The 15,519-nt window shown below is 51.8% G+C and overlaps 1 protein-coding gene across 1 annotated transcript in view; it reads left to right on the forward strand.

The window, feature by feature from the left end:
- Positions 1–15,519, forward strand: part of ARHGEF10 (Rho guanine nucleotide exchange factor 10) — an 88,854-nt gene that overhangs the window by 4,526 nt on the left and 68,809 nt on the right. The window contains exons 2-6 of the mRNA XM_040490414.1: positions 3,395–3,544; positions 4,140–4,427; positions 6,782–6,845; positions 11,380–11,456; positions 13,523–13,579. Of these exons, the coding sequence (XP_040346348.1) occupies positions 3,395–3,544; positions 4,140–4,427; positions 6,782–6,845; positions 11,380–11,456; positions 13,523–13,579 (636 nt within the window). The remainder of the gene's footprint in view (positions 1–3,394; positions 3,545–4,139; positions 4,428–6,781; positions 6,846–11,379; positions 11,457–13,522; positions 13,580–15,519) is intronic.

Genomic DNA, 15,519 nt, shown 5'->3' on the forward strand with positions numbered 1-15,519 from the left:
GGCTGAAGTCGGACGCTTAACCAACTGCGCCACTCAGGCGCCCCAAGGGAACAGTTGCATTTGGAAAGCATCCTGTGCGTTTGGTTTTTCTCTGTTGAAGAGATTTATTGCCCTGGGACGTGTTCCCCAGGTTACTCCTGTGAGCAAGCTGACCGACTCCCTAACGGTAACGCCGAGAACCCACACGCCGACCTCCCTGTCGTTGGGCCCGAGACCCGACTTGGTGGGAGAGCGCACGTTGCGTGACTGATCCGCGGACACAGGCTGCGTTCACCCCCAGGTCCGGTCCGTGTCTGCTGCTTTTTCTTGTGACGCTGTCCTCACTCGGTGGAGGCGGTGAGCTGCGCGTCTGTGTTTATGAGGTACGAACCTCAGGGGATTAGCCTGCTCCTGGAGTTTAGCCCAAGTGGAAGTGTGGTCTGAACCCGAACACAGCCTCACGGCAGGCAGGAAACGTATGTGTTGTAGGGAGTTTGCCGAATGCAGGGAATCACTGTGGAGAAAGTACCAGTCGTTTGCAGAGGCCACGGTTAATATTTGGGTCTGTGTGTGAGGGGGATGAAATTAGTAAAACCAACAGTCTCTAGATGATTCCCTTTATTGTGGTAAAATATACATAACATTTACCATTCTTCAGTGCCCCTCGGGGGCACGAAAACCACCAGCAGTGCCCTCCGCCTCCAGAACTTTCCATCTTCCCAGACTGAAGCTTTGCCCCCACGAGATACTGACCCCCATCCCCTGCCCGGCCCCCGGCCCCCGCCGTCCTGTCTTCCGTGGGTGCTGTCACACTGTGTCTGTCCCGTGGTGACCGGCTCCCTTCACTCCGCAGAATGTCCCCAGGGTCTGTCCGTGTGGTGACAGGTGTCAGAATTTGTCCTTTCTAGGACTGAATGCTCCCCGTCGTGTGCGTCGACCACAGTCCATCTGGCCGTTCATCTGGCCGTGGACTCTTGCCTTGTTTCCGTCTCTTGGCTGTTGCGAATTATCCTGCTTGAATGGTTGCACGCTCACACAGTGGCACACTCGTGTGGTTGCACACCTGTATGGGCGCGCTGGGATCTGTGTGCCTGCTTTAACTCCTCCAGGTGAGGCTCGGAAGCAGGATCCTGGGGTCGTTCGGTGGTTCTGGTTCTGTGCTTCCTTCGTGAGGGGCCTCCTTACGGTTGCCACGGCGGCCGCTCTGTTTTCTGGTCCTGCCAACGCTGCAAGGCGGTCCAGTTTCTCCAGACCCTCATCAGTGTGTGTTGTTTTCTGTTAAATGGGTGTGGAAAGACCGATTAGAAAGGCTATTAACTTAATACGTCAAGACCTCTTTCCAAATTCTCTGAATAAGCTTCGACCAGATAACTTTAATGGCTTCGTGAGTGTCTGGCTGTATAAACGGGTAATATGTAAAGTCTCTTTCCTACTAAAGGACATTCAGGTGAGCATCGTGACGGTCTCTGATTATTTCCTTAAGATAAGTGTTTCGCAGTAGGATTTCTGCAACAAGGGATGTACAGAATTGTCCCGCATTGGTACGTGTTGGCGAGTTCTCTTCCACAAAGTCGCCAATGCATACTCTCACCAGAACAGTTTTCTGAAGCCTTTTCTGGATTCCATTTCGGTATTTGCCCCATCATGCTTTTAGCACGTGTCAACTGGGGAGAAACTGCCCTAGAATGCTGCTTGTGGACCCGGCAGTCTCGTTCCCCCTAGGTCCTCGCTGAGGGGCCCCTCCCTCCTGCCCCGACAGAGCCTGTCCACCTGACCTCTGTGGTAAGGTGTTTCCTTCAAAACACCTGTTAGGACGTGTTGCCGGTTCCAAAGACCGAAGGGAAAAATGAGCACCTGGTATTTAAGACCGTTGTTTCTGGACCATCGAAGGTTCATCTGGACCCACAAGGCGACAGCTGGAAAGACCGTCCTAGACTGGCTCAGGTAGCCCCAGCTCTGTCACCTTCTCTCCCTAGAAACCAGGCCACCTCTGAAAGCCTGAGTCTCACCTCCTACCCCCCCGCCCCCCCTCCCCCCTCCCCCGGCTCCACGCCCCCCCACCCCGGCCCCGCCCCCCAGCTGCCAGGTGGCTGTGGAACATTTCCTTCCTGGAGAGCACACGTCGCCCCCTGCACAGCATCTGCGTCTGCTGGGGCGATGCTGACCGGGGCCCTGCACCAGGAGCGAGAGGCGCTGGGAGTGGAACTGGAGGGGACGAGGCCCTCTCCCCGCCCCCCCTCCTGCTGGGGCCGGCCGGGGCCCGGCCCCACCCACCCCCACCCCGACCCAGGGGAGGTGACTCCTCCCCAGCCTCTCTGCACCCCCCGTCCCCACCATCCCCAGAACCCACCTGGCTCTGGCTCAGGGGTGCTGGCTCTGTCACCCCACCGCCCCGTGGCCGGCTTCCCAGCCCGTGTTCACGCGTCTTTGGCTCTAAGATGACTGGTTCAGATCCCACATTCCCACACTCAGGCCTGTGTGACCGCTGGGTGGAACCCTCTGGAAGGGAGGAGGGAACCCGCTCCGGGCCCTGGGCGCCTCTCTCAGCAGATCCCTCTGCAGCCCAGTGGGACCGGAGCTCTCTCTCCGTGGGGACGCCTGATGCCCTGGCCCACCCTGCAGCACCCCGGTTTGCTTGCAGAGTGAGCGGTGTGGGTTCCATCTTGGGGGTCATTTCTCCCTCTCCACAGTGCCCACCTACTCGTTCCTTCGCAAGAAAACCGCCCTGGACACCCCAAGGGTGCAGGGTCCCCATCCTGGGAGAGGGTCCCCGTGTGGGTGTGCAGGGTCCTCGTCCTGGGAGACGGGTCCCCATGACCAACTTCCCGTGATCTGTGTGAGCACCAGATGCCCGCAGACCGTCTGGGTACAGAGGAGTGAGTTGTGCACCAATGGAGAAGGCCGTCAGGTTTGGGAGTTTTCTGTGTTCTGACTTCCGGCCCCGGTGTTGGGGTGCCGTGGAGCAGCAGAAGCTCCCTCCCCACTGGGCTGTCCCCTGCCCCAGCCCCCTCGCCTGGGCGTGGTCACCAGGGTGCTGTGGCCTCTCACGGGATGGTGGACGGCATCTGTGGGTCTGAGTGGCCTCCATCCTGCCCCGTACACATCCACACGCGGGGACGCGTGCAGGACGGGGACCGCAGGGTGGGCCTGGCCTGGGCAGGGGTTGCGAGGTCCCCTTCCTTGGGTGGCATGTACGTTGTGGGTGATTGGCGTGGACAGAACCGAAGGGGCCTGGGGCCCCGTGGGGCTTGAGCGGAATCCACTAGTGTTGAAGTCTGTGGCCTCCCTCGTTTCCTGGCGCTTCCTTTCCCTCATCCTCTGCCCGTCGCTTCCGCCACCTGCGCAGTCCCTGGCACTGAATGCTAGCGCGTCTCTGCTCCTGCGGCGGCTGAGTCTGTGTTCTTTTCACCGTTAGAAAACGAGGTGAAATACGACAAGAACAACAACGAAGAGGACGAGGGGGAGCAGTTCGATTTCGACAGCGGAGACGAGATTCCAGAAGCGGATCGGCCAGCCGCGGGCGCCCCGGCCGGTGGGGGCGGCGCGGATGCCGCGTCTGGCTCAGGTGAGTCCCCGGGCCGCCCCCAGCGCCCGTGGCCCAGCAGCCAGCTCGTCCCGACCGCGGGTGAGTGACGTGGGGGGAAGTCAGTGTCCTGGAGCGGGACGTGAGCTGTGATGGCTCATTGGAGTTTGGCCGCGCTCCTTTGGTCCCTGGCATTTCCCACGGGCGTCAGGCTGCTCGGCGGCCCCTGGCGGCCTCTCGGAGGGGGTGGGTATCGGCCACATCTCAGCACCGTGTCGCTGCGTGGTGGGAAACGTTTCTGAAACTAATGCTCTTTGAGATGCATGGAGTCCGTGTTGGGTCCTGGAGGTGGCTGCTTTTGTCTCGACCACAAGGGCTGGTTTCTTGTCCACAGCGAGGGCTCCCCGCACAGTCAGTGGCTCCCCTGGTCCGGCAGCTTCTACCTGATGCCTGTCAGCAGAGAAGCCGCCCCGGGAGCAGCCAGGCCCCGGGGTGTCCCACGCTGACCCCAGCAATGCTCCGCCCTGTACTCCCAGATCTGGGCGTCTCCTGGGTGCCCTGGTGTTGCGTGCCCTTTGGGGGGGGGGGCGTGGCTCCACTTGTCCTCACCTCCTCCACACTGTGTGTTTGCCTCCAGGAGGTGAAATCGGGAGGGGAATGGACGCCGAGGCCCCGGTGGAAGGCCCGACGCTTGAGGTCCCGACACGGGTGAACCCCTACTCCGTCATCGACATCACGCCCTTCCAGGAGGAGCAGCCCCCGCCCGCCGACCCGGATGCCGAGGAGGAGAGCGCCAGCCCGCCGGTGCCCAGCGGGTACTCGGTGCCCGTGCCCTGCGGCTACGCTGTGCCCTGCAACCTCCCGCTGCTCGTGCCGGCCTACTCCAGCCCCGTCGTCATCCGCGCCGCATCCCTGGAAGAGGAAGGTAGTGTCCTCCTCCTCACTGCGCACTGTGGGCCGTGACCGCCTGTCGTCCGTGAGTCCCACAGTCCTCCGTGTTCCGGTAGAGCCGCTGGAGCCGACCCGGGTCACCTTCCCCCGGCAGGTGCCTGTGGGTCCGCGTGCATGAGGGCAGCGGGACGTTCGAGTGCGGCCCTCCCTGAGCAGAGGGCGGCCTGTTCCGTTCCGAGTGTGGCCAGTGAGGCAGCCCAGCCAAGTGTTTGTTCTCTTGCTGAGATCTGCGTGTGCTCCCTATCCGAGGACGCAGCACGGGCGCTGTCCTAGGTGTAGAGGCTCTCAGGGACGCGAGGCCGCTCGGACACGGAATCAGAGCTTGTGCGAGATTTCAGTAAACACGTTCTCTCCTTCCCAGTTGTGACCATTGAGGGGAAAAAAAAAAAGTCTTCGTTAAAGAAGCTCTTGAATTTGTTTGGAAACCACAGGTTTTTAGGGTTGAGGTTTTTCACATGTTTTCTTGTAATTGGTTGGAATCTTGGAAATTAACCGTGGTCAACAGTGCTATTTGTGTTTTGTGGCCTCTGACAAGTAAGAACAATGTGAAAATAAGGAAGTAGATTATGGAATTGAGAGGAGAAGGGGGGGCGCCCGGGGGGCTCAGTCGGTTGAGCATCCGACTCTCGATGTCGGCTTAGGTCATGCTCTCGAAGCTTGTGAGGTCGAGCCCCACGTCAGGCTCGGTGCTGACAGTGCAGAGCCTGTCTGGGATTCTCTCTCTCTGCCCCTCCCCCACTCTTGCATGAGCACACGCATGTGCACATACGTCCTGTGGTGCCCTGGCTGGCTACCTAACCATTTGCACCGTGTGGTTCCCTCGTGGACACAGGGCGGCCTGGCTCTGTGGGCTCGGTCAGCATGCACGTCCTCGCTGAGGCTCCCTCACTCGCATAGAGGCTCCCCTGGGACACGAGCCTCAGAGTCGGGGACAGCTGGAACCCGTCATCTTCCCCACTGCCCAGAACCAACACTGAGCCTCCACTTTCATTCATTAGTGGTCCTCCAGTGGCCAGAGACTCATGGTGCTCCGCCTCGTGGCACGGGCTTCCAGATCCTTCCAGAACAGTGAGAGATGAGCAGTGTGTGTGGCCAGCGGGAGAACTTCCTCTCGAGCGTGCTCACCATACCGTCATCAGAGTTCTCGTTTTAGCAGACATCACCTCCGGGTGCATCTGCTTTCTCAGAAGGGGGAGCGCCGGGAAGGAAGGTGTTGGGGGGGTGCATTGAGGCACGCGCGGTGTGCATTCAGGGGTGGTGAGAGGGGCCCCTGACACAGCCGCAGGGAAGGTAGTCACTGTGTGAAGTGTGCTCGCTGCCAGTCCACATCCTTTCTTCGTTGACTTTGTCGAGTATCTTTGTCTTTTAGGAAGTCATGTGGGCCATTTTTGGGGGGAGTGTGGTGTGGTGGGAAGTCTTTGGAACGGGCAGGTCTGAGTTCAGATCGTGGCCCTGCCTCTGACCTGGCATGTGCTCCTTGGCAGACAGCGAGGTTTTCCATGGCCTCGAGAACTTGTTGAGTTCATGCCTCTACAATTCCTGGTGCACCGCCAGGCAAATCCCACCCCCGGGTAAGGGGTATTTGTTACTGTTTAGCGGGATCAGGGGACCAGTTTTATGAGTGAGATCTCCAAGCTTATTGCATTAAGCCCAGCCTTCCTGGACCTTGAGTTAACTGCTGAGCACTTTGAAAGTGGTCACGAACGTTTGCCTAGCACACAGTAAATTCCTTCTAAAACGGTGTTTATGGACAGTTTCCCAGTGTAGCAATTAACCAGTTGTTGGTTGAGCACGTGGCTAAGCCTGAGCTCGTCACCCCTTGGTAAATCAAACCCAGAGGTGGGAGAACATCAGTCAGCTGGACATGTGTGACAGACTGTGTGTGTGCGTGCGTGTGTGCGTGTGTGCACGTGCGTGTGAGTATATAAGAACTTGGTTGCCAGATATCATGGACGTAACTCTCCCTTGAGAATCTTTGGAGGCTCCCATTTAGACATACTTTCCAAAAAATCACAATTGTAAATTCTCATGAAAAGTGAAGACACAGGAGAAAATTTGTTTCTTACTGTAGCCTGCTTTCTTTGGGTTTAATTCCAGCTGTTTCAGGAGCCTTTGGATATCACTTTTTACTGTAATCCTGTTTTGAAAACATCTTATTTTGAATCTAACCTAAAAAACCTTAAATCTATCAGTTAATCATTTTTATGCTAAGATAAACCTATCATTCATAAGAATGGAAAATAGGGAACCATTGTAAATGTAAAAATCCGTTTCCTACAATTTTACCCTAAGCATGAAGCCATATGATTTTTTTTTCTTTCCTCACAGAGACACAGGAAGTAGCAGAAGACAGCCCATTTAATTCTTTAAGTTCTGAGGATCCAGCAAACAGGTAAATTTTTTCATTTTACACACGTGCCCTGGGTCCATGACCGTTCCCTGTAATGTGGAGTGTGGGACACCTGTCCTGCCTGCCCTCAGTGCTGTGAGGTGGTGACCGAGCACGCCTGCTCCCCGTCCCAGACCCTCTGCTCCCAGTCCTGCATCCGTCTGCTCTCTCGCCCAGGGGCTCCCAGGATGGGTGTCAGAGTACGAGGACTCGGCTAGAGGTTCATACTGTCTGTGTAGAAGGACAGACCGTACAAACGCACATGCAGATAGGCCCCGGAGAGGTGGCCCTCCTCGGCCTCCACCCTGGAGATTCTGTGTGTACTTCAGCCTTGGGAAGGGTCTCAGAACCCTGTGGGGCCGGAGGGGATTTTTCAGTGTGTCTGACCCAGCTTTTAGCGAGAGTACTTCAAACTGATTTGATTGTAGACCTTTCTTTCATGCCACTTGCCTTCAAAAACACTATTTCTCCTCCTTGAGATGCCCAGGAAAATCCCGTCCTCCAGGCAAACTCCTGCATGCATTTCAAAACCCTGCCTTAGTGTCTCGTTTTATAAAGTTCCCTCTTGTCCATCCAGAGCTGTGTGGGCACACCGGCTTTAAAACTGATTAAAACAGTGCACCCTCACTGTGACTTCCCCTGTCCCTTTCTGCTGCTGGACTGAGAATCCTGTGAAGGGGGAGAGCAGGTTTGACCAAGGCTTAGCACGCCGTCATGCTTGTTGCTTGGCGGCCGTGCAGCCATACTGACGCATTATCCACACCTGTTCGAGGTGGACTGTCCTGTGGCTTTTGGTACCCTGCGTTGTCCATATTAAAACTGTGTTAAAATATATACAACATAAAACTTACCATTTGAACCCTTTTCAGTGTAACATGTAGTGGCATCGCGTGCATATACTGTGTCACCACTCTCCCCTTTCAGAATATTTCATCATCTGAGATAGGAGCTCTAACCCTCCTGTGGTAATCTACCGCCCCCCTCCCCCAGCCCCCAACAACCTCAACTCTGCGTTCTGTCTCCGTGGATTGGCCCGATCTAGGTAACTCGTGTCCTTCTGTGTCTGGCTTGTTTCACTCTGCATCATGTTTGCGAGGTTCTCCCGTGTTGTAGGATGCGTCCGGATCTCCTTCCTTTTCAAGCCTGCATAATATTCCTTTGTAAGCACATACGACCTTTTCACTCACTCACCACTCGAAGGACACTTGCTTTGTTTCCACCTCTTCGCTGTCGTGAATCGCGCTGCTGGGAACACAGGTGTATGAGCATCTAAGTCCTTGCTCCCTATCCCTTTGGCTCCGTACCTGTGAGCGGAGCACTGGATCTTATGGTGAGTCTATATTTCCCTTTTTGAGGACCCACAGTCTCTTTACCACAGAGACAGCGCCATTTCACATTCCCACCTGCAATGAACTGCTTCCAATACGGTCACCAAATTTATTTTCCAGTTTTTAAAGATCGTAGTCATTCTAGGGAGTGTGAAATGGTACCTCCCGGTGGTTTTGATTTGCATTTCCTTGATGACTAATGATGCTGAGCACCTCATCACGTCCCATCGCCCATTTGTATGTCTTCTTCGGAGAAATGTCATTCACGTTCCTTCCCCATGTTTGAGTTGGGTTTATTTGTTGTTGTTGAGTTGTAGGTGTTCTTTATATAGTCTGAATATTAATCTCTCATCAGATGCGTGATTTGTGAACATTTCTTCCCATGCTGTGGGTTGTCCTTTCACTCTCTCGATGGTGTCCTTTGCACAAAAGTTTTTAATTTTGATGAAATCCAGTTTATGTGTTTTGTTTCTTTTATATTGCCTGTGCTTTCGGTGTCCTGTCCAGTCAGTGGTTGGCACATCCAGTGTCATGAAGCTCTCTCACTGTTTTCTTCTAAGAGTTTTGTAGTTTGACTCGTGAGGGTGGGTGGGTGGCACGTTCTGCCATGTCTCTTAGGTCTAGTTGATTTGTGGCGCTCTTAGCGTCTTCTGCCTGGTGGTTCTGCTGTTGACAGTGCTACATTGGCGTGTCCAGCTGTCACTGTGAGATGGTCCATTTCTGTGTTCAGTACCATGTATTTTCACTTCATCTATTTTGGGGCTTTTTCGTTAGTTGTATGTTTGTAATGGTTATATCTTCTTGTTCTGTTGGACCTTTATTCAATATATGATCTCCGTCTTTGCCTTCTGTGACCTTTTATGAGTTAAAGGCCATTTTGTGGGATCAGGCTTTACCCAGCGTTAGAGTATCTACCACCTTGCCTGGTCCTGTGTTTGGTGCGTGCTGGCTCTGTTTGTTTACCCACTTTTAGTTGTTATGTCTCAGTTCGCCCAGCCTTTACCGAGTGCCTCGCCTGCGATCGGTATCAGAGACCGAGAGGAAGTAAACCGGTCTCAGCACACCAGCGAGGACTTCCCTCCCTCCCATATGGCAGCTTGCGGTGTTTCCTTTCGCCCGCGCAGGCACCAGCAGAGGAGATGGAGAGCGAGAACGGACTCCTGACTCGGGTGTCGGGTCCTTGGCCTGCTGTTCTCACGCTCACCTGGCTTTTTCTTTGGGGTGGTAGGCTGGCCTCTGAACGCAGAAAGACATACGCGTCCCTAAAAGACTGGTGTCTTTGCAGAAAGGGATGTGCAAGCTCTTTCCACCTGGTTTACATTACATGTGGCAGAGCAGGTCCACCAAGACCCCGCAGTAGAATCACAGTGTGTGTGAGACGAGACACAAGCAGGTGGCACACTATCGCCGGTGATCTGAAATGTACGGTGGAAAACACGTCTGCTGAAAGGATCGTTTCTTAGAACAAAAAGAACGTGAAGTGTTGTGAGAGGGCAAGCTCAGATTCTCTTCCAAAGCGCGACCTTTTTTAAATCTACAGAAAGCGACCTTTTTTAAATCTACAGAAAGCGACCTTTTTTAAACCTACGGAAACACTCGGGAGCAGTTTAAATATCATCCATTTTTGCTTTAGATTTTCTGTTTTTTTGCTTAACTTCATTTTGATGTAATTTTAGACTTGAAAAGTGTGAGAATACTTTTTTTTTTTTTATGTGACCTGTTCCTCAACTAAGTGTGGGGACGGACTCAGCTTCTTTTCTTACACGCATCCACAATGTAGCGTATTGTGTCGCACATGCTTGCGTAGCTGAAGTGTCTGTGACCTGGACATTTTTAAGACCTTTACCATCTTCCCTGGCCTTTAAATCTTGTATTCAACCATTAGAACTTTCAGAAAACTAACAAAAATGATGATAGAAGAGACCACGCTGCAGTGACCCCCGCCATATCTGTCACTTACCGTGAAGTGCGGCATTAACTCCGTATGAATGATTCTCCTTTGCACGTGTGTGTTTTTCCGAGCTGCCCATGGTTGTCTCTGAGCACTCACCCTAGTTCCAGCCTCTTTCCCTTCCCGTGAAGTGCTCCACACCGCGCTCGGCTCTTCCTTGCAGAGCTCCCCTAGACCACGGGCCCTTGAGGTTGGTCTTGTCCCAGCTGTGTTGAATGAAGCCGACCTTGTCGTTCTTCTGAATAAAGCATTCCAGAGGCTTGCCGTAGCCCGCGGGACAGCATTCCTATCCTTGTGTGTGACCTGTGACTTGGCCCCCGGGACCACTGCACTAGAGCACAGCACCAGTTGAGTCGTGAGCACTTTTTATTTCTGGCCGCGTGAGGTCCCTTCCCGGAGGCGAGAAGGCCCGTCTGTCACTCGGGCGTGTCTCTGCAGCCGGTACCGTGTGTGGCACACAACAGGCCCGCAAGAAGTTCTGGTGAACAACTGGAAGATGCTTCAGGCCCCCTGGAGCAGAGACCTCGTTTCTCCTGTTTCTGTTGTGCGAGCACCTGTGCCGGGCACGTGGCGGGCGTTCGGAAGCACGTACAAACCGCTGGGAACGAAAGCTTGAACCTGGCGTCTGTGTTGAGAAGCCGCGGCTGGTCCGATAAAACGAGCACATGTAGATTCTGACCTGCTGGGTGAGGGGGCGGAAGCCCCCGCCTGTGTCAGCCAGTGGCCCCCTCAGCGTCCCAGAGACCACTGGGGGGTGAAGCCCCCGGGGCGTTTGGATCGAAGGCACGGCCTCAGTACACCTGCCCCCACGCACAAGGGAAGGGAAGGCCCCAGGTGTATCCCAGAAATGGGGTGTGTGCAGGGGGCCGGGGGAGGGCGTCCCTTGTCCCCGTAGATACAGAGCGAGGTCAGGCACTGGTTCCTAATGAGATGGTTAGGGCAGAGGTCACTGACTTTTCAAGGGCTTAAGTCTAAGTGTTTATTGTAAAAGGGGCCCCGAAAAAGCCAAGTGGGAAGGTGTGGTGGGACCGCAGGCATGGGTCCTTCCATACACGTCCGCGTTGTGGGTGTGAGTGGCGGGGTCATATGTAAAATGCATGGGCAGCAACTCAGAAGACGTTCTCAGCACAGGACGCCCGGAGTAACATCTGGGGACAGCGTGCACACGTTGGAGCTCACAAACCCTTTGGGGACATTCGGCAGCGTCCTGACCGGAAGCACGCTCACCCTAGTGGTCTCCTGGTTTGTTTTCTCCCAGTGACGAGCGAGCGCCTAAGGAGGACAGTGCCCTCGCCCGGTGGGCGGCGGACCCGGCCAACACCGCGTGGATGGAGAGTAAGTACACTGACCTCCGGGAAGCCGGCGGGGCCGTGCCCTCCTCCTCGCCAGGCCCCGCGTGGACGCCGCCCCAGGGCTCGATGTGTGTTTGCCGGGTTCCGCTGATTATTCCCACGTCCCTTCAGAACTGCATTCGTTTCCCTGAAGGACCAACCAGAGCTGCCTGTCGCTGCTGTCCCCAGGCTCTCTGAAGCCCTTATGTTGTTTCCAGTCAGAACATCTCTGCTCCCCCCGTCCCACACGGGTTCTCTCCTGATTGCTTCTTCCCAGTACAGTCCTTGGGTCCTGTCACGATGGTCCCGTGTTCGGGGAACTGATGCTCTTACACGGGCCCACACTCAGCAAGTTACCACGGAGACGTTACCAGGCATTTTCTTGTGATTCTCACGGAGATGCTTTTACAGGCTACCATTTTGGAAAGGGGGTGGATGGCTGGTTAAGCTAGCCCACTGTCCAGATGGCATACCAGACCTTCTGTTCCACATGTGGCTTGGAAAGCTGAGCTATTTTTAACTAGATTTGACTTATGAGTTTTTAAAAAAAGTAAAGATGGCTTTTCCAATTATCCCTTTATGATCTACTGGCTCACTAATTTCTGTGTAATTTTCTATGATGGACTTACAAGGAAGAACCATCTTAACTGTCTCCTGATTGTTCAGTTATCTCCTGGAATGTGTCGTGTTCTGGTTTTAATTATGACATTGTCAAACAAAGAACCTAGCATAAGTAGAGGATTCTGCTAGGGGGCCGCTAAATGGGGATCATTAAGGGATGAAATTATTTTCCTCCTGCTCGCTAGCAATTTTATTTCCAGAGTAAAATTTGTGTGACTTTCTCCCGTTACTTGTTTTATTGCACAAGTGGCAGTTAATTAGGATAACACACAGGTTAGGGGTGCTGACACCCCCCACAGTAAAAAATCTGGGTATAACTTTTGACTCCTACCGGTGCCTGCTGGTGACTGGAAGCTTTACCAATCACATACACCGTCGATGATATTGTGTGTATGTGTCACGTACCGCATTCTTACAACAAAGTATCACAAACAGGTTCGTGCAGGTGTCACAACCAGATCTGCACGTAAGCGGACTCGTGGGCTTCACGGCTGTGGTTTTCACGGGTGCGTAGTCGAGCATCCCACACATTGTCGGGAGTGGAAATGCATGTCACAGTTGCAGTTAATCTTATTACAAGGAAGGGGGTGTCTGTCACACGGGGGCCTGACGGCAGGAGGAGAATGAGGGGCTTTCCCAAGTTTGCTGCCTCCCCCTTCCCCCTCCCCAGAATGTAACTGGCTTGAGAGCAGAGGCAGAGTTGGGAGTACTTACCTCATCTTGTTGTGGCTTAGTCGCGGTGACCTTCACGGTTTTCAGTGTGTAAGTAAGACCTCATAACGTGGTTGATTTCCACGAAGGCCCAAACTTACAAATACCGAAATGCATTTCTAGCTTCACTGCTGCTCTCCTACACGACCTTTTCATACCGTATTCACTCAGTAGTCTGGCCTGGAAGGATCCCGACCTTTTCTTAAGAAAACGTGTTACAGTCTCAGAGGACACGAACGTTCCACATAGTGTAGTCGGAGAGACTTTATCCTAACAGGTGAACATTCTCATCCTTGCGTGTGCCCAGTTTTCATATCCAGTAGTTCAAGATATCATAGATGATCGACTTATTTTAGGTTTCCTGTTAACATAGCACCTCTTGGGCTGTCCCGTTGTTTCTGAAACCGTGTATGGCACCTCTGTATTGTTTGTACATTGGAACACGTTAACTTCGTAAGCTGAAAAATATTTATAAAGAGCCACATAGAGACGTGCAGGTGAACACAAAATAATGGACTAAATTGGCCTAGAAACCATAAAATTCCCCATTCACACCTGGCTCACGTAGAGTGTCATCCTTCAGTCCCCAGAAAACTTCTGCTTTGGGAAGGTGCATGTGTCTGCCCTTTGGAACTAGCTTTCTGCATCATTATAGCGTCGTGGGAGACCGTGGCCCTGAACGGTGGACATTGTACTTGGTGTTGGTCGCTTTTGAAAGTTTTCTTCTTTTTATTCCAGATCCAGAAGAAGCCATTTATGACGACGTGCCAAGAGAAAATTCAGACTCTGAACCAGGTTTGAGTTGTCTGAAATTGAGTTTTAGAAGGTTCAGTTTATCAGTCTTTCCCGCTGGGTGTAAAAAATGACTAGTCACTGTGCGCACAGACCCTAGATACACAACTCCTACGGATTTTATTATGTCTTACAGTGCCTCATTGATACCATGGGGTAGAATATTTGAGCACATAGATGTGTGTGGCTGTATTACAACCTTATTTTATTTTTTTTTAACATTTATTCATTTTTGAGACACAGAGACAGAGCATGAGCAGGGGAGGGGCAGAGAGAGAGGGAGACGCAGAGTCGGAAGCCGGCTCCAGGCTCTGAGCTGTCAGCACAGAGCCCGATGTGGGGCTCAATCTCAGAAAGGTCATGACTTGAGCCAAAGTTGGATGCTTAACCGACCGAGTCACCCAGGCGCCCCTGTGTTACAACTGTAAATAGGATAGTTGATACATGTAAAGCAGAGGGAATTAAAGATGTGGAGTGTATAAGTGGAAAGGTAAGAAATATGGAGGCTAAGTACTAGCACATATTTGATAAATGATACGAATGAGAAGGTAGAAGAAGGAAGTACCAATACTTTTCTAGAATTCAGGAAGGATCTAAGTTCTCAGATTGTAGAAATACAAGTTCAAAGCAGGGTTAAGCCTGAATCCATACCTAGGCACATACACTTAACAACTGCTGGGCACAAATCAGTCCACTCATACCAAAACACAGGTGTTTAAAAAGAGGGAAGCAAAGGCAGTATTAATTAGATAAAGATTGGGGAGATTTACCACTCAGACTCTAAAAACGGTCACGTTGCATTTCAAGGAAAAAGTTACCGAACCTAATGAGAAGCAGACACGACCGTGAGCAAATAATAACTTTGTGAATGAATCGAAAGGAGTATTGACCAAGATAGCAGTAATAGTGTTGTTTCATTTGCAGGGTGGGACCAAAGCCCCAGGCTGTGGTAACTGTCAGCTGGAGGGTGGACTGACCCTGAACATCTAAAGTCTGTGTGTTTTCCAGGAAGAGCGTAGATAATGATGTGTGTTTTTGGCTGTGATAGGTCAGGTCTGCATCTTATGGGTAACCACTAAAAGAACAGAAATGGATTATTTAACTCCCAAACCAGTAGCGAAAACCTCAGTCTGGTAGAAAGCAAGAAAATGGAAAGTAAGAAACTATGGCAAATGGTATGAAAAAAGATGGCAAAATTAGTCCAAATATATTGCTACTTATGGTAAATATAAATTGAATCCAGTGGCCCATAAAAAAAAATTCTCAGGCTGGATGAAGTAGCAAAGCTAGCCACATATTTTTGTGACAGCTATATAAGGATATAAAACATTCATAGGTAAATGGATGGAAAAAGAAATATAAGGCCCATTCCAACCAAAATATAGCCAGTATTACTATAACATATTGAATTTTAGGCCATAAAACATTAGGTTTAGAGTCCTTCACCAGAGAGAATTATAACAGTTCTAAACTTGTGTGTACCTAACAAGACAGCCTCTAAATACAGAAAGCAAAATATGACTGGGAAATAATCAGCAACAGTTAAGTACATAATTAAAGTGGGAGATTTTAAGACCGTTCCCTCCACTGTCTTGAATACTGGATACAAAATTAGTAAACTGTGGAAGAATATAGTATATGATTAACCTAAAGATTGAAATTTCTTTTCAAACACATGGAATATTTATAAAAACCATATAGCATTCCTCAAAGCAAATATTAAGAAATGCCTAACAATTGGCATTTAGGCCTCATTCCCTAAGTTGAAAAAATCAATAGGAAGAAACACTTGAAAGTTAAAAATAATACTAGTACTTAGCTCACAGACAATGGTGAAAACAGCATGGAAAGTAGAAATATTATGACTTGAATAATAATGAAAATATGGCATAAAATATTATGGGGAAGATTTAAAATCATGAAGAGTTGCAGTCACGATGGCG

The sequence above is a fragment of the Herpailurus yagouaroundi genome, unplaced genomic scaffold (genome assembly GCF_014898765.1).
Source record: "Herpailurus yagouaroundi ecotype Mexico unplaced genomic scaffold, PumYag 181, whole genome shotgun sequence".
Classification (NCBI taxonomy): domain Eukaryota; kingdom Metazoa; phylum Chordata; class Mammalia; order Carnivora; family Felidae; genus Herpailurus; species Herpailurus yagouaroundi.